This window comes from Clarias gariepinus, chromosome 6 (assembly GCF_024256425.1).
Source record: "Clarias gariepinus isolate MV-2021 ecotype Netherlands chromosome 6, CGAR_prim_01v2, whole genome shotgun sequence".
NCBI lineage: Eukaryota > Metazoa > Chordata > Actinopteri > Siluriformes > Clariidae > Clarias > Clarias gariepinus.
This window is the reverse complement of record NC_071105.1, coordinates 38,077,917-38,097,465: the sequence shown is the minus strand read 5'-3', so window position 1 is coordinate 38,097,465 and position 19,549 is coordinate 38,077,917. Positions and strand designations below refer to the sequence as shown.

At 41.1% G+C, this 19,549-nt stretch overlaps 1 protein-coding gene across 1 annotated transcript in view; it reads right to left on the bottom strand.

Annotated features, from left to right (window-relative positions):
* LOC128526771 (alpha-1,6-mannosylglycoprotein 6-beta-N-acetylglucosaminyltransferase B-like) overlaps window positions 1-19,549 on the bottom strand; it is a 107,557-nt gene that overhangs the window by 7,347 nt on the left and 80,661 nt on the right. Inside the window, exons 10-16 of the mRNA XM_053498915.1 lie at window positions 16,976-17,107; window positions 12,968-13,101; window positions 10,341-10,471; window positions 9,034-9,039; window positions 1,300-1,455; window positions 1,030-1,176; window positions 266-382 (exon numbers count right to left, since the gene is read on the bottom strand). Of these exons, the coding sequence (XP_053354890.1) occupies window positions 266-382; window positions 1,030-1,176; window positions 1,300-1,455; window positions 9,034-9,039; window positions 10,341-10,471; window positions 12,968-13,101; window positions 16,976-17,107 (823 nt within the window). The remainder of the gene's footprint in view (window positions 1-265; window positions 383-1,029; window positions 1,177-1,299; window positions 1,456-9,033; window positions 9,040-10,340; window positions 10,472-12,967; window positions 13,102-16,975; window positions 17,108-19,549) is intronic.

Genomic DNA, 19,549 nt, shown 5'->3' with positions numbered 1-19,549 from the left:
GTCGAACCCTTTAGAAAGCTAAGAGCAATTAATTGTCCAATAAAACCTTGCAGAACACTTGCAACTACAGCTTTTGTCTTCTCAGTCTTGACAGCCACCTACAGCTTTCATCCCTGAACTTACAATGTATTATTAGCAGAAAACATTGTTACTAAGCTGCCAGTCAGTTATTATGTAATGAGCTGTAAATATATCTATTTGGAATGTTGTTTTTTTTTTCACTTTTTTTTCAACCCTTTCATGCAGTTTCACTCTCTGGCCTTACCTTCATCCTCATAATCTCACGTACAGCAGTTTCAAACTCCTCTGAGTTGTTGTAGTCCACGGTCATGACATGAGGTCGGCCGATGTACTGCTCAGCATACGGGTGCTGAGAGGAGACCTGGCAAAAAAGGGAAAAAGAAAATTACCATCTGAATAATATTTAACTGACTCAACTTGGATGGCATGTGGTTCAGTGGTTAGCACCGTCACCGTCACCTGCACCTCCAGTGGTAAGAGATTTAACAATGAAGGATTTCTTGAAGGTTTCTCTAGGGTACTTTGGATTCCTGCATTAGTTTAAGGGTGATTGGTGTTTCTATGGTTTGTCACAGTGTATGATTGGGTGACGAGTGTGTGTGTGTGATATTCAGGGCGTCTCTCATTCTGTGACCACCAAGTTGTGCCTGTTGGGCCCTTTAGCAAGGCCCTTAACCCTTATGCTCAGATGTATAATGAGATAAAGAGTGTCTCTGGATAAGGGTGTCTGCCAAATGCCTAAATGTATGCATTTAAAACTGCACATAAAAAAAAAAAATAATTTGTCCAGTTTAGGATTGGGTCACTAATCATTTAATACACACATATAATATCTTGCCACAATATCAATAAAGATTTACCTCTGTTGCTCCAAAACGATGAGAAGGATTTTAAAAGTAAATTAATAAATAATAGGGTGACAATTAGCAAGATCTTATTCTCATAATTTTTCATAAATGATTGGTAAAGATTTAGAAAAATTCACTCAGGCCAAAAAGATGCCCTCACCTCTCTGGACGTTGGCTTCCCCCTGAAGAACTCATGATTGAGTGAGCTGTGCGGAGGGCGAAACTTGGGCTGCAGAAAAATGCATCCATTGGCTATTGCCTCTAAAGGGGCGGGTCCTTCATAGGGAAACCCAAAGCCAATGAAGAGCTGGATTGGAAGAAAACATAGAAAACATTTGAGCCATGTGAAACACTAAGTGAAAAAAGACTGGGATAAGAACAGACAGCATCATGGATGTAATAATTGATGTACGATGGAATAAAACGTCACCTTGGCCTTGCGCAGAAGCTGTTGCAGGTCCTGTTGAGGCAGCAGTCCGTGATTCTTAACAAAGGCAGGGACCTCAGGGGGGCGCTGTGTCTCATAGTACACCGTCCCATGTACTTCCATATAGCGATGTAAGATCTCCAGGAACTTCTCTTTACCCTGGTGTTGGATAAATCCAAAAAAACGCATGGGTCAAGATTTAAATCCTAGGAGCCAAAGGTATCTGCCATCTCAATCAGCTATTTAGTTAACTTGATGTGTATATGTCTTCATGAACTCACTTTGGCTTCTTAAGGCCTATATATATATATAACAGGATGTGCTGGATCATGGTGAATAATGAAAGTTGAATGGATGAAATCAAATTTGCATTGATTGATGTTGGAAATACAACTACGTAAAACTGTTCAACACCAATCAGCCATAACATGACAGGATAAAACATTATGCCCAGTATTGTGTAGGTACAGTAGCTTATGCCACCTACACAGCTCTGGCCTCCTGGGGCATGCCTTCATAAACCTCTGGTGGTGTGCTGTAGTGTTTGGTACCAGACTGTAGGCAGGAGGTCTTTTTGGTGTTGTGGGTTGTGGGGTGAGGCCCCTGTGAATCGGACTTGTTTGTGAGGCACTTCACATGGGCGTTTGATCAGCTGGGGATCTGGGAAGTTTGGAGGCTAGGTCAGTGCCCTTGGGCTCTTTACCTGCTGTGCCCCATGCTGCTCACTAAGTGTTCCGGTGCATTTCTATTGTGGCCGGCATAGACTTTTTTTTGGTGATTCGTGTGGCTTTGTCTTTTCTCTGGGATCAGACAGGATGAGCTGGACTTTGGTCCATGCTGGCATGGGTGAGCCTTGGATGCCCGTGATCTTGCCACCAATTTATGTTGTGTTAGTACTGTCTGTGTAGTAGCTTCCTATGGGATTTACACTATGTCATTGCTCAGCATCTTCTCACTGACATATCATTTAAATCAGCGTGCACTGCATTGCATTCTGAACGGAAATACAGAGTTTCATTAATGACAACAGCGATATATCTAAATGGCTCAAGATGAATCATTAATCACTGTGTATTTTTCCCAGCACAGGAACACCAGCTGTCCTTTTCTTTCCCTAATCTACATTCACAGTTCAACCTCAAGCCACCCACTTAGCCCTCAGGTTAAGTTTCCAAACCTTCCAAATGTCACCTGGCACCACCTCAAAGAGACGACTGCCCCCTCACACTAAACACTCACTGTGACAAGCCTCACGGCAGAACAGCACTGCTGCCAGAATGCTAAGCAGGTGGCAAGTTTCTGGACCTGAAGAGCAGCACTGCGGCTTGCAGAATCTGTTCACGGATTTCTTATTGGCCTTTTTGGATGAGAAATGGAGGTATGGGATGGGATGGTGTGGGATGGGTTTGTGTGTTCATGGGGGAGTAAGTAGTTAGTCGAGGTGCTCAAGCAAGTGACACTGAGATGGTGGATTGAATGGTCTTGTTTTTGCTGTGTTTTTTTTTTTTCAAGTAATTCACAAATTTTAACTGATTTAAGCTAATTTGGAAACTTCATCACAACCCTTAAGATGTCAAATTCTGGAATTTATTGTCATTATTTTTGCCAACCAAAAAAACAACCCACAAATGAAGCATTCGAATGAACCAATAAACCATAAAATGATGTTTCCTAATATGTTTATATAAAAATGTCATGCACATAAACATAATCACCATGGATTTTATAAACAACAAATTGGCATCTACACCTCCGTGGTCTCACACATTCTGCTTTTGTGTGTTTTATAGTTGTCTTTGTTCTACCTCTGTCTCCTGTCATGTCATTGGCTTGATTCTCATTGTTCAGTTTGTCTACTTGCTGTCTATGTTGTGTCAATCTTTTGTCATTATGTCTTGTCAATTATATACGCCTTATCAAGCCTTATTTTGTCATGTTTCGACATTCAGATGGATCCCCAACAAAGAAAATGCTTTTCATCATTTTTCCCAGTTTGATATTAGACAGGGTTTAAACAAGCCAATTACTATATTTATATTTTTTTTCCCTAATGTGACCAAGACCTCATATAAAAAGATAGAAGTATAAATAATAGATTATGCTATAATGTTGAACATTTAAAACATAGATTTGCTATGACTTTTTTTTTAGTACATTACAGCTCATTATCATTTTATTAACCTATGACATTTTGCCTATACATATTTAATATCTCGCAAATACAACTTGAGAATGTGAAGAGGAGTGGTCTGAGATAATGAAGATATCATTTGTTTGGTTTATAATTTAAATTTTATATGACTTAATAATCCTATATTTCTATAGTTATAAGTGACTTTTTAACATCTGGCTGCTTTAATGAAGTGATCTTAACTTAATATAAAAAAAATCGAAACTTTAAATAGATTTGACAGCAGTGACAAGAGTGAGACCAAATACAAATTGCTCAGTACATTTACATGCACAGTTAAGGGGATTTGTAGTTAAAGCAGGACTAGAACATTTAATTGGACTGCTGCTCTTGTCTGGCACGGGGGCTGTGGGGGGGGGGGCGGGGGGGGGGGTTGATTTATTGCCCGAAGCGGGTCAACATTTTGTTTGATTTCCATATCAAAGCCTATGGTTGGGAACTGTGGAGCACCTGCAGGAGTAGCTCGACTCCCAGCCGCACCACCTGGGTGCGCTAGTCCGACTAGGAGAAGTTTGATTCAGCACCATCGGTACTGTAGATTAACATGTTTATGTCATGTTATTATTTTAAAAGTCTGGTTTTAGTCGGACAAACACAATGTCATGTAATGTCAACTCTTCTACCATTCGAACTGAAAGAATTTTAGAAAACAAATGTTAACCAGGGCCAGGGGTAGCTCAGTGGTTAAGGCATTGGACTACGATCCCAGGTTCAAACCCCACAACCACCAAGTTGCCACTGTTGGGTCCTTGAGCAAGGCCCTTAACCCTCAACTGCTCAGATGTGTAATGAGATAAAAATATAAGTTGCTCTGGATAAGAGCGTCAGCCAAATGCCTAAATGTAAATGTAACCAGGGTTGAAAAGAAGAATCCCTTCCATGGCAGGTTTAAATCCCCCGCAGTAGTTATATTTGATTTTCTTTTCTTCCCTTACCTGTGTATTTGAAATAAAAGTATAGCTCAGTTAAATAGTCTGAAAGGTCTGGTGAAGTTTGTGAAATGGAAAGAGAAGTGGTTTGAAGCGCAGCTCTTTTGACACAAAGGGCACAAAGGTTAAGATTAGCCCTGAAGGGATGAATAGCATGAGCTGTTTTTCACAGAACATCTTCTCATAATGAGATTTAAAGGTTTTTCTTTTTTTTTTAAAGGTTTTTACAAAAATGCAAATATATCTGACACTTTTCATCCACAAACTCCCTTAACAAATGTTCCAGTGGCACAAAGGAACCGAGGAAAGGGGTCAGAGATTAGAGAGATGTCGATGAGAAATGAAGCTTTGGTAATAACATTTTCTGCATGTTAACAAAGCAGGAATGTAGTTATTAAGTAATCGCATTTCATTTCCGCTAGCTCAAGTCGAGATTCTCGTCCTTAAAGAAAAGCATAGTCGCCTTCTATTGTGTGGTGTGTAGCCATGATTGGAGGCCGCAGGGATCGATAGCTTGCTCCGTGAGGATTTTCCAAAGCAATTAGGGGATTATCTCCAGCACTACATGTGGAAAAACAGAGGGGGATTAATTTGGAAGATGGCTTTAAAAATCTATGTACCTACATTTTTTTAGGAGGCAAGCTGGCAGGGAACACATCCCAAAAATTATCCGTATGAATTTTGGTGCCAATATTTTTAATAACAGAAGGATGCTTCACTGGCTGAAGTCTAGCGATCATTTATTGATGTTATTAGTTCAAGCTAGACTTTAAATTGGAAGTCTCAGCAATGAGAAAAACAATAATTAGACATATTTATTATTATTAGGGACAGAAATGATGTTTTTCCAATGTTTATATATTTTGCATAGGCTTACATTAAAATTTTTACATTAAAAACGATGGAGTATGCTGGTAATGACACATGGTGGTGTAGTGCTTAGCACTGCTGCCTTGCATCTCCAGAGTCCGGGTTCGATTTCCAGACAGGTTTGATTCTGGTCCTGTGTGCATGGAGTTGAGTGCATGTTCTCCCCGTGCTTGGTGGGTTTCCTCCAGGTACTCCGGTTTCCTCCCACAGTCCAAAGACCTGCAGATTAGGCTAAATGGTGTTCTCAAATCGTTCAAAGTAAAATGACAGATCCAAATTTCGATCCAATCCAAGTAGGACTCTGGAATGAATGTCAGTCTTATTATTATAGTGTTTGAACAATATAAGTCATTTTATTAACATTTTAACTGACCTCCCCGAAGCATAAGTGAAGAATGACAAATCTACCTGGCCATCAAACCCATATGTCCTTGTTGAACATCTCCTCTTGAAGATAACTGCCCCTATTTGCTCCTCTGACAAACTCTGATCTCCTGAAGCCTAAATGCTTTCCACTAGACGTTGGAGCATGGCTGCGGGGATTTGTGTTCAAAAGCGACAGTGAGCTCAGGTGCTGATTTTGGGATGTCGAGCAGGATCCAGTTCCAGCTCTTTCCAAAAGGTGATGATTCACTTTAGTCAGGAGACTTAAATTCTTCTACTCCAACTTTAAGACACCATGTCATCATGAAGCTTGTTTTATGCACAGGAGCATTGGAATGCTGGATAAGAGTTTGGGTTTCTTAGTACTGTATTAGTCAAGGAGAATTTTAAAGCTGGAGCAAACAGAGACGTTCTATACACCTTCGTAGCAACGTTGTGGAGAAGAACCACATGTATGTAGGTTAGGTCTTCTCTTATACTGTCGATCTTTAGCCATATAGTATACCATAAAGCAGTGGTTTCCATCCCATGTCTTGGAGAACCCTCTGCAATGCTCATTTTTGTGTTTTCCGAACACATCTGATTGAACTGCTTAGCTAATTAACAGATTTTTCTGAATTGAAGTAAGCTTGATACTTGTGCACAACAGGAGGTCATCATCCAGGACCAGGATTGTGAACCTTCTAAAACTAACGATTTAAGTTATTCATGATTCCTTTTTTTTTCAGGGAAAAGCTTAGACTGGCTGATGGAGTGAGTATTCATGAAGGGTTTCTCCACTTTTTCTTGCCACACACAGCAAGTCTGGAATCAGCAAGTAACTGGATAAAATCCGAAAGTTTGAGCAAAGCATAATACCATTCAGATTGTTGAATGACCCTGTCAGAGTTGTGCCAGGGAAGTCGCATTACACCCCAATTTACTCTCCATTTTACTCCCGATCTCATTTCTGCCACAGTCTGGGGACGAGGGGAGAGTAAATCTAAAAAGGTTAAGGAGTGTGAGAGATTATAAGTAGGCTCACAAAGCACAAAAACCCGAAGTGTAAGCAATAAAAAAGCCATAAAAATGGATATTAAAACAAACCTTCACAGGGAGGACTCGGGAACAATGCAAAGGACGATGAAGTGAAAGGAAAGAAGACGCAACGGTAGAGGAAGAAGCGATTAAATCAAAAGGTCTATGCGGAAAAGCAAGCCTGATGCTGGGACGAGGAGTGATAAATTGAGGATGTTGATGGAAGAGCACTGTATGCATAATAAGCAGAGCGCTCTCAGAGGTCTGAAACTTTTCACACACAGATGCCAGCAATCTGCTCTCGGGGATATCAAAATTCCGAGCTCTGCAGAATCACAGTCAAAGAGAGCCAATTTAACAGCGAGAACCGCACAGCTTTGATTGCGGACCTGGAGTAAACAACTTGAAACACTATTCAGTTCCACGTAAAAGACTGCAAACCTCAGCCCTGCGATCAATTTCAGGAGGCACGCCCTCGCAAAGAAAGCTTATCGACGAGGCTAAATCGCATGAGAAGGCACACCGTGACCCGAGGCAGTGCACAGAAACGTAAAAGGGATGAAAGTAGACTGTGAAAAAAAAAAAAAGGAAGTCTGTACCAATATGCCACATGTAGTTTTCTGACTCTGGCTCTTGAAGGCTTTTCTCAAGGCACCTTACAGGATTGAGAAGGCTGCGTGCTCCTCTGGCTGTGACTGTGATCCTGTCAAGCAGCCCGGGACGATGATTAATGATCTGCTAGTTGCACATTCAGACCGCAGCTTTTTTTTGTTGTTGTTGTTTGGACAGACCTGATATATTTATATATATTGGTATCTTGATACTGTAGGTTGAAGACCAAACAATGCTTGCTGGAAGGCAAGCTCTTATTGATCACATACAGTATATATCACTGAACAGTGACATTTTTTTTTTCATACTCTAGGTCAGAGGGCATGTCAGACATGATATGGAGCTCCTGGAGCAAACAGGGTTAAGGGCCTTGCACAAGGGCCCCAACAGTGCCAATGTGGTTAAGCTGGGACTCAAACCATTAACCTTCTGATCAGTAACCTAGAGCCTTCTGAGCTACCACTGGTCCGGGAAAATTCATAAACTCATATTGGTGTTTATTAGCAGTGCAATAGCATTGCTCAAAACACAGAAATATAACGTCAAAACAGAACAATACAGGATCCAAATAAATATCGTGCATGAGTTGGAAAACTGAAACAAACAGGAAATGGGAAATAAGGTTTCAAAAAAAGAGGATAAAGTTTCTTTTTAAAGGAATAAAAAGGTTATTTAAAAAAAAACTTAATTCAAAAAGAGTTTGAGTGTTGAAGTGGTTGAAAATCATGTTTTAATTATGTTCAAATAACTTCATTATTTGTATTTTTTTCTTTTTCTTTTCTTTCTTATATGAATTTCTGTTTTGCTTCCAACTGTTTTTTTTATATTGTTTGTTCTTCTATATTTTTCATTACTTTAATTTTTTTATTCAACCACTGTTCTTTCCTTCTTTCTTGTTTTCTATTAAAGCTGTTTAATTTCATTGATTTTGCAACTTAACGATCCTATTTTTGGACAATTTAATTGATTTTGAATCTACGGGTCAGTTTTTGATTCAGAATTAATTCACACCATTTTTTAAAATAAGTAAATGTTAAATGCTCTAAAATCGATAAATTCTTTAAAAAAAACAGCTTCCATATCCCCTTTTTTTCGCAAGCGTATTGCTTCTTCATCTCTTCATTATTCTCATGAGATGTTGGTGCCACTGGACCATCAATAAGGATGATCACTTTGTACAAGACATGACCCTTAAACGATCAATAATATACGTTACACACCATGTTGAAGTTAATTAAATACTTTTAGAAGATTTAACGCTCTAAACCTGTAAGAAATAAAGCTGCTTAAGACAAGTTGGACAACAGAGATCAGTGATAGTAAATCAGATCAAATCGAAAATCGCAATATCTAAAAACCTAATTGAATAAAATTAACAGTCTACCCATAATTCAATGCTTTACATTATATTCCCTTTATATTTAACTGACCTGCTCTCTAGGGAATTGCGATAGTAGTCTATAACTTTTATACAGAATATTGTTCTCAAAGTCCTGATTGTCCAAAAAACAGGTGTGTGTGTGTTGCGGACATTAAATCAATAAAAAGACTAGGATATTTTTTTTACACACAAATGTGGGATGATGTAAAATGTTTCTAGTGATCACCAGTAACAACTGAAACTGACCTTTCTTCTCCCCTGTGGATGGAAATGGATGGGCTGGAATCACACCACATGGTCCATCAACTGACTGCAATCAAGACAAAGTGGATATAAAAAAAAATAAGCCTTACCTGAAGCTGCATCAACGACATACAGGAAAAAAATAACAGAGAAACAAATTGTAGGTTAGACAGAGCTCCGGGTTTTTTACGAGTCAACAGCTTTTGGTTTAAAGAACAATCTTTATTCTTGACAAAGTTTCAAAAAACAAAAAAAAAGTTGTTTAACGTCTGAGTCAGGTTCTGCCCTTCAATTCTGATATAAGACAAGGTTTGCTCAATAGAGAAGTCCTTCTTCATTAAATGTTTGCGTCGTTCTGTAATCTAGCGAATGACATACTGATTTGGAAAGTAATTGAAATCTAAATTAAAGTCGAGGCTTAATTTTTATCTTCGTCTTGGTGAACAGATAACGTTATCTCTTTGCTCTTCTACAAAACCCATATAGAGTCTGACTGCTGAGGAGCGTGTCAGGTTTTAAGCGATGTGTGCGGAAAGCTGATGTGTTGAATATTATTTATTGCAGTAATTTTGATTGTTAAGTTTGGACCGTGTGGTTGTAGCGATGGGTACAAGAGGTATGATAGCACAGTACGGTGATGAGGGTCTTCACTAAAACATCTGAACGGTGCAAATGTTTTAAAGAAGGCCGTATGTCCGTGGATGATAATCCCGGCCGAGGTGGCTTGGAGTCCACTGCAGTCGTTTCTGTGGACATTCATTGCCTGATGCCTGAAAATTGTTCGATAACTTGTGGACAACTTGTGGAAGATGCGCATCTGTCTGGGTGAACTGTACACACAATCCTTCACCAACACCACTTGCACGTTACAGGAACTTGGCTGGGAGTTATTGCCCAAAACTCTTGTACAGTCCTATTTTCACATGTCTGGGTCACTAAAAGGAGATCATGGGAGGCCAGCATTTTAGAGGTGAAGTAGGAAGTCCAACCATGGGTCTGCTGAAAGAAAACTTTCTACCTTGACGGTATCCACGCACTAGTGAAACACTGGAACGAGTGCATTAATGTAGCAGGAGAGGAAAAAGGAAGTTTGTTCTCTCAGAACTGTTATTCTGCACAATCAAAAGTCCTGCTTTGACTTGAACACCCCTCCTACAGTAGCATGGTCAGTTTGTGAAGTTCCACCTCCTTTTTTTATTTTTATTTTTTTAAACCAAGGCTTGTAAATGGGCTTCCTAAGTGGAGAGTGTACTCAGTGTGATGCTCGCTGTACTATTGGACAATGATCTGTGGGGGATTATGCCGAGTGCTATAAAGCAGGGAACATGTAACTAAATATCAGGATGGATCTGCAGAAATAACGCTAAAGTGTTTCTAGGTCAGCATTTCTATTTTAGGGAAGCATCCCACTCCTCACCTTCCACATGCTGGCCTCCTTGCCGTACACGACAGCCATGTTCTTCACTTTGTTCTGCTGAATGTCGTGTTTCTCCGTCTGGTTCAGCTCCTCAGATACGAATCCCATGAAGGAGTTATCTGGGGTGTGAGCTGGGGGACAGAAAAGCACAGAGAAAGTCAGAGAGAGATGAAGACCAATTAGTGTTAGCATTACTAGACGTTGTCTTTTTTCTTATAGGCCCAGTGGTAACCACTGTCAAGTCACACCTCCAGGATTGAAGGTTCAAATTTCATCTCTGGACTCCAAAGACTAGTGGGGATTAGTGTTTCCAAATTGCCTGTAATGTATGATTGGGTGTGTGAACATGTGCATGCTTATGTCATGCAAATGGTTGGCGCCCCATCCAGGGTGTACCCCACCTTGTACCCTGAGTTGCCTGGATTAGGCTTAAGACCCCATGAGCCTGTATAGGATAAGTGGCATGAAGAAGAAATACAAGTACATTTCAGTTCCATTTATTTTTTAGGGTTGCAAAAATTAGGGCAAAATCGAGAGAAATTACATTACAAAATAGAACGATTCAGAACACAATGAAAAAGAGTTCGTGTCCGTGGATTACTGCGGAGGTGCGTGCACTTTTAAGGCCCTGAGACTCTGCCTTCAGAGCGGGGGACAAGGTGGCCCTAAGAACAGAAAGGGCCAAACTGTCCTAGTCCATTAGAGATGCAAAGCACGCACATGCCCAGAGAATCCACAACAAGTTCAAGGACAGCGGTGACACACGACGCATGTGGCAGGACATCATCACCTTCCTGTGACAGTGATGGCTCCCTTCCAGATGCGCTGAACAGCTTTTACGACATGATGGCGACTAAGACCACCCCTCCACCGAACAACCAGGTGCTGTGTTTCACAACGACTGATGTAAGGAAAACTCTACGCAGAGTCAACCCACGTAAAGCTGCTGGACCAGACAAATGTGGACCAGCACAGAGGATGTGCTGAACAACTGGCAGATGTTCTCATCACCATCTTTAATATCTCTCTGAGCAGCGCCGTCGTTCCCACATGCTTTAACTCTACCACTATCAGCCCTTTGCCTAAGAAGTCTTCTGTGTCCTGTCTCAATAACCACCACCCTGTTTCACTCACACCCATCATCATAAAGTGCTTTGAGTGGCTCGACACATTAAGACCCTGCTGCCCCCCTCACTAGACCCACTGCAGTTTACGTATCGTTCAAAACATTGACAGACGACGCCAGGACACTCACGTTAGAATGCTGTACATAGATTTCAGTTCAGCATTTGATACATTCATCCCCCCAACACCCGATCGGGAAGCTGAGTCTGTTGGGCCTGAACACCGCCCTCTGTAACTGGATCCTGGACTTTTTGATTAAAAGGCCCAATAAATGTGTAGGGACACGCAAGTCCAATCATATCATCAAGTTTGCTGATGACACGACCGTGGTGGGTCTCATCAGCAAGAACGACGAGAGGCATAGAGAGAGGAAGTGCAGAGGCTAACGGACTGGTATCAGGACAACAACCTGTCTCTGAACGTTAATGAGAGATGGTTGTTGACTTTAGGAGGACACGAAGCGATCACTCTCCGCTCAACATCAACGGCTCATCTGTGGAGATTGTCAGAAGCACAAAATTCCTGGGGGTCTACCTGGAGGGGAACCTCACCTGGTCCCTCAACACCAGCTCTCTGCACAAGAAAGCCCAACAATGTCTTTTCTTCCTATAAGAATAAGGTACAGAAGCATTCGAGCACTTACATCCAAACTATGTAACAGTTTTATCCACAAGCCATCCGTCTCCTCAATACAAAGGGACTGGACTGATAAAAATAACACACACACACACACACACACACACACACAAAAAAAAATCCCTGAGACGATCTAAATAACATCAGGACTAAACTGATAAACACAAACATGCACAAACACTCTGATCTACAACCATCTCACAATCCGTTCATACCGACCTACCTGATCTTCTCTTTTTGCACAAAATATTTTCAAATCATTACTGCTACTCCGGAATGTCATTTACTGTTTACTGTTTCTCCTCTCACTATCTCAACTCATACCTCATTACTACAAAAGTACTAAAATTCAATTCAATTCAATTTTATTTATATAGCGCTTTTAACAATGGTCATTGTCTCAAAGCAGCTTCACAAAAATGAAAGAAATTCATTAAAAAATAATAATAAAAAAATTTATTACGTTGTTGTGTTCGTCACTCTGTAGCTCTTTGTTTGTACATTTCCACGTGCACTTTGTGATATATTGTCTATTGTTGATTTTTTTTTTTTTTGTAGAGAAGTAGTTTTAGGTTAACTTAAAAATAAAAAAGATACGTAAATCTGTCATATCTGAGCTAGTTAGCTAATTAGGTCCCTTAGTTAGCTAGCTAGTTCTGGTTAATTTATGTTGTTGCATGTATGTAGCGCCTCGGTCCTGGAGAAACATTGTTTCATTTCACTGTGTACTGAGCGGTATATGGTTGAAATGACAATAAAAGCCGACTTGACTTGACTTGGCATCCTGGGAATAAATCTGAGAACATTCCTACTCTCCACTGTGTGAGTGTGTATGTGTTTGTTTCCCTCCCAAATCCAGTACTTACGGAACATGGTCATGTATTGCCTGGTATTGAGGTTCCAGTATCCCCAGTTGGTCCTGTAGCCGTGTAATGTTGCATATTCCTCATGATTATAGGCCGGCTCCGTCCCAAACGTGTCTATGACTCGAATATGGCACCTGGAAAACAGCAGGGAAGGAATCCATCATACGGAACAAACGTGTACGGGAATATATTACAACCGGAGCTGATCCTTGTTTCAGCTTCTCACTTGGAGTTAAACTGTAAAGACATTGGAAGTCATCAAACTGCAGCTGGATCGAGTGGTGAATACAAACAGCGAGAGCCTCTGACAACACAATCTCACGATTCAGAACACAGCAGCGTCCCAACGCTCCTGTAATTTCTCCACCAGAAAGGAGAGTTTTTGTCATTCGGTCGCCTACAATCATCCCGGCACTATAATCTAAAGCTGGAATGACAGGTTCGGGATGGAGCAGCGCAGTAGCAATCACACCTTTCTATTCATGCATCGCGAACACTTTTATTCGGTCGAAGTCATCGGCGTGACAGAAGAGCGCACAATAACACCGAGCACATCAATACGACTCTCTGAAATCACTATTGTGCATGAGGCATAAACGCCCGGCAATTCACTGAGCCATCAAAACAAAGGCTCTTGATGAAAATAAAAAAGACGCGATTAAAAAAATACAAAATAAGAGCGCAGCCATATTTGTGTTGCTTTTTTTAAATCACATGATGACACAGTCATGAGTGTTTTGAAAACCATGACCATCATTATTAAAAATAAAACGATAGAAGTTCATGGACCTATCCAGCCAAAAAAGCTGTGGACTGGGAATTTGTTTTTAAATAGTTTAGTGTATATATATATATATATATATATATATATATATATATATATATATATATATATATACAGTAGATTTTCACATCTCCATCTAGGAACCTCTGTACACCAACTACGGCGTTAAGGTCGGTGGGGACCTTTGTATTCATTCTCATCTTGTACGACCGTGCTAGGACTTTCAATCAACACACCGGGCAATTTGGAAACACCAATTAGTCTAATCTGCATGTTTTTGGACTGTGGGAGGAAACCGGAGAACCCCGAAACAAACCCACTAAGCACTGGGAAAACATGCAAACTCCATGCAAACAGACCTGACGCAGGAATCGAACCCACGACTTGGAGGTTCAAGGCGATGGTGCTAACTACTACACCAACATGCCGCAATATATCTATATAAGTACACAATCACAAATCAAAGGTGGAAAAGCGAGAAGCTTCTTATTTCCTGAGGATCCATGTTAGGAGACATATCTCGTCGTACTGGAAAAGAAGTCAAATTATTATGGTCATGCATCAAGCAAAGACAACAAATAAGGAATTGAACCCTATAAGTACAGTGAAAAGTGTCAACTTTTCATAGGAAATGTGGTCGGGAGCATAAGGACTGGAATTTGGAGGGATGGAAAAAGGTCATGTGACCCGATGAGTCCAGATTGAGCCTATTCCAGAGTGATGGGCGTGTCAGGGTGAGAAGGGAAGGACATGAAGCATTATGCATAGTGTCCACTGTACAAGCCTCTGGAGACAGTGTAATGATCTGGGGTTGATCAGTTACTCAGGTCTAGACTCAGTAACGTTATGGGGCAATAAAATGAAGTCAGCTGACCACCTGAATGTACTGAATCTCCAGGTTATCACATCTATGGAGGGTTTTCTTCCTCCCTGATGGCACGGCCGTATTTCAGGACTCAGAGTGTAAAAGAGCAATTCTGGAGCACAAGGAATCATTTCCACGAATGAACTGGACACCAGATGGTCCTGATGCCTTTAACAGCAGTAAAGGTCCATGGAGACGTTTACGGAGCGCTTCAGAGATAAAGTTGTAGAAACACTGATGCGCAAATGCAGTTTAGTAATAATATACACTAAAGCGTAGAGATTAAATGTGTGTGTGTGTGTGTGTGTGTGTGTAGAGATATTGACACGTACAGAGCGGTGTTGTCTCGACCTTTGGCTAATGCATTATTAATGAAGTGGAGATGGTGATTATAAAGGGTCATAAAAGTCCTAGAAGAAAAGCCGAGCGCGTTCTACAGCCTGATTAATGACGTGCCATGGGTAAAGGGCATGATTTGTCAGTTTGGGGTGTGTTTGTGTGTGTTCGTATGTGTGTGTGTGTGTGAGGATCAAAAGCGAATCCTGCTGAACCGTGTCCTGACGACCTTCCAGAACATCACTGGCTCCGGGTTCGATGTGAAGATCTTTAATCGATTCCGCTCTGTATGCTAGAAAAGAATCTTCGGCAAATTGCTGTGGTATTAAGAGGAATAAAACACATGGGGATGTTCTTCTGTAGGAAAAATATTTAACTGTGTGTGTGTGTGTGTGTGTGTGAGAGAGAGAGAGAGAGAGAGAGAGAGAGAGAGAGAGAGTACTTTGCATCTACTAGATCAATAAGCATTATTTTCACCACAAAACTGACAGCAGAATAACAGCAATCTGTTGACAATATCTCTCTCTCTCTGTCTCTCTCTGTCTCTCTCTCTCTCACACACACACACACACACACACAGAGAGAAATGTGTTCTTCTGTCAGTGCAGTTTGACGAAGTTAGAGAGCAGCCTCAGGGGAGAGTGAAATGAGGAGTAGAGTGAGCATGAAGTGTGTGTGTGTGTGTTGAGTGTGTGTGTGTGTTGTGTGTGTGTGTGTGTGTGTGTGTATGAGTGAGTGAGAGAGGGTGAGTGATGAATGGAGAGAGAGAGAGAGAGAGAGAGAGATTAGAGGACTGATTATGCACAGCTCTAATTAAAGTGATTCAGGATAATTGTTGTCTTGTGTAACTGAGACTGCTCTGAAAGTGAGCCAGAGAGCGAGGAAAAGAGGGGCGAAGAAGAAAGGAGAAAAGAGAAGGAAGGAGAGAAGCACACAAAAGAGAAGAGACAAATATAAAAAGGAAAAGAGAAAAGAAGAGGAGACGGGACAAGAAATAAAGAAGAGAAGAAATGAGAAATGACGTAAGGACAGAGTAAGAAGGGATGAGAAAAGAGAGTAGAAAGAGAAGACAAGAAGCAAAGTGGAAGGATGAACAGAACAGACAAGATGAAAAGAGATAAGAAGGAAAGTGAAAAGAACAGACAAAAAGAGACAGAAGCAAAGAGAAGAGGATAGAGAGAAGAGATGAGAGGATACAGGAAGCAAGGAGAAGAGAAAGGAAGAGAATAGACTAGAAGAAAATATAAAAGAAAAGAAGAAGAGAAAAGAAGCTGTGACTAAAAGCAAAGTGAAAAGATGAGAAGTGAGAAAGGAGGTAAAGGACACTTTATGCACAAGGACATTCTCTATACATTCATATATAGTAGACACACTTTTACAAACGTGTGTGTGTATGTGTATATGTACAGTGTATATATATATATTATATATATTTTCATGCATATCTATTCTTATAATTGGACACCACTATTGCTTGTGTAGTTTGCGCACAAGAATTTCACTTACATGTACTGTACCAGTGCACCTGTAACGTGATGTGACAATAAAAGTGATTTGATTTTCATTTGGAGACGAGACAAGAAAAGATAAGAAACAAAGAAAAGTAAAGTGAATAGAAGAAAAGTTCAAAGAAAAGACACAATGAGAACAGAACAGAAAAGAAAGAAAGCAAAGACAAGAGGAGAGACACAATGAGAAAAGGAGAGAAAAGACGAGAAGCGAAGATAAAAGACAAGAAGAGAAGGCGAGATGTAAAGAGAAGAGAAGAGATGGGAGGAGATGCGACAAGAAGTAAAGAGAAAAGAGTGGAAGATTGGAGAAATGAAGAGAAAATAAAAAAGAACAGGAAAAGAAGAAAAGCGAGATGAGAAGATGAGAGAAGCTGTGACAAACAGCAAAGTGAGAAAATGAGAGAAGAAACAAAGTGAAGAGAATAAAAGAAAAAACAGAGGAAAGGAGAAGCGAAGAAGAGACAGGAAGAGAAGAGAAGCAAACGAAGGAGAAGAACGAATGTGACACTGACTTGTGTTTCTTTAACGACAGTCCCATGTGCTGCTTCATCTGCTGTAAGCCGTGGTAGTCGGTGTAGATGAGGTCGAAGGGCAAAGGTCCTGTCAGGGGGCAACTCCCTCTCCCAGGTGGCACGCCCAAGAACCTGTCGGGGTTAAAAACACACACAAAGTGGCGTTGATTCATTTTCTAGACAAACGGCTCGGGAGGTAGTGCAGCCGCACCTGGCAGGGTTATAGACGTCATGGTTTCTATAGCGACCAGGATTGGGGTTGTCTCGTAGCGCTGCACGTAAACAGTGTAGTGTATACAGGCTTTATTTATTAGTTATATAACGGTGTGTGTGTGTGTGTGTGTGTGTGTGTTTTATTCTTTACTGGTTTCCAGTGTGGAACTGACCTGGCATGAGTCCAACAGTAAACACGGTTTGGGTGGATTTACGCTCTGTTTTGCCTTAAGAGGAAAAAAAAAATGTCCAGAACTTGGTGTCTGGAAAATAATCAGGATTTGATGCAAAGAAAATAAAGCCTGACTTTAAGCAGGACCCGGGTCACAATGCGAAAGTAGTTTTAGCTGATAGATTGAGCCGATTTACGCAACACCCACGCACACACACACACACACGTACAAGCCGCAGAGAAACAGCAAGAAAGACAAGGAAAGTCTTTGAAACAGCAGAAACACCCCGAGAGCAACACGCACTCCTCTGGCTTGGTGTGAAAAGGATGGAGGAGAATGTATTATTGAACAGGAGGCTTTCTGGGACCTCCTGCTAATCTCATTTCGCTCTCGTCTCTGCCTGTTAGAGGGAAAACCAACCGGCGGCACTTTCTGAGCTCCGAAAAACGAACGGGTGCGGTGGAGGATATCAGTCAGGCGGCTCTGTGTTTATGGAAAATAAAAAAAAAATAGAGAAGCATGAAGGATAAATCACTGAATATAAATAGAAACGGATGAAAAATATGCTCCGGTATCTGTAGCGCTTATCCCAGGTAGGGTCACTGGGGGCCTGGGGACTGTTCAAGCTGGGGAAACCCCGGATGGGGTGCCAACCCATTATGGGGCACAAGCAATTTGGGCATTCCAATAATGTGTGTTGGAGAAAACCAGAGTGCCCAGAGAAAACCCACCGAGCATGGGGGGAGAAAATGCAAAACTTTACACACACAGACCAGAGGTTCCAAATAATAATAATAATAATTTGATGAAATTGTATTAAATGACTTTAATACTCATTTATTCATCGTTTTTACCACTTATCCTGGAGCCTGGAGCCTGGAGCCTGTCCAAGGAGACTTTGGGTATGAGGTGGGGTACACCCCGGACAGGGTGCCCATCCATTGCAGGGCATGAACGTGCATTCACATACAGTACTACGGGCAACGCCAATTAGCCGAGTCTGCAAGTCTTTGGACTGTGGGAGGAAACCTGAGTACTCAGAGGAAACCCACCAAGCATGGAGAAAACACACAGAGATAACACTGGTCGAGAACTGGAGAGGTGTAAGACAAGGGACTGTGAAAACATGGACTTGAACTGAAACACCCGAGAAACCAAATTGTAAAGCACATGGCAAGGAGTGACAATTCAAATAAAAGTACCACTAACACACCGTGGTCCTATGGGGCAACTAAGCGGCAACCCTGACAATGTGGGGTGAGATTTCTAGTTACAGGAATTTAATTTAAAGCACTGACACTGGAGACTCCCTCCGTAAATGTTTCACCATATCAATGATACATATGGACCTTTACACATCTCTACGAATGGGTCGTTACTATAGAAACCATAAGAAATCAGAACAAGCATCTAAATATAAACCTGTGCTACAGTCACAGCTTGTGTTATAGAGAATTCATCAACACCTTCTGGCCAATCAGAATCCAACACTCAATTACAGCACACAGTCGATACGATGTCTTCTTGGATCAGAGAGGAATCTCTAGGAATGAGCAGAGGAACACCAGGCTCAGTGACGTTGGAAATGACTCGGTCGCTATCGTTCCGGTCAGCTCGTTACATTAGCCGCGACGTCTGACTGGGAACATTTCCAGACGACTCCGAGCAACTCCGCAGACGAGTTTATCAAGATGTAATGAGTTCTTGGGTGTTTGCAGTTTGTCTGGACAGTGTGTGGACCGCTCGATAACTCAAGAACACACTCACGCTCTCACACACACACGCTCGTGCACACAGAACAAATCAGTCCTGAAAACCAACCAAGTGTGCAACTGCCTCCAGCAACACTGCTACATGAACACACCCCACAACCCGATCGATAAATCAATAAAACTATCCTATTTTTTTCCCTTCTCAGTAAAAAAGTTTCTTAACATGCTTTGTAAAAAAAAAAAAAAGTTCCTTAGTGGTTCTTTTGATGGATTTCTACAGGGGTCCTACATGCAACTTAGTTTCAGCCCCAGAGTGCCTGAAGTTTTTTTTCGAATTCGCTTGGATTCAAACTTTTATACAACAGTTTCTAACACAAGAAGAACAAAAAAATCTCAGTTGTATGGAGAGAATGAAAAGTTGCATCCCAGTTGCACTGCATCCCTTGTTATTGTGAAGAAAAAAAAGAAGTTCTGGA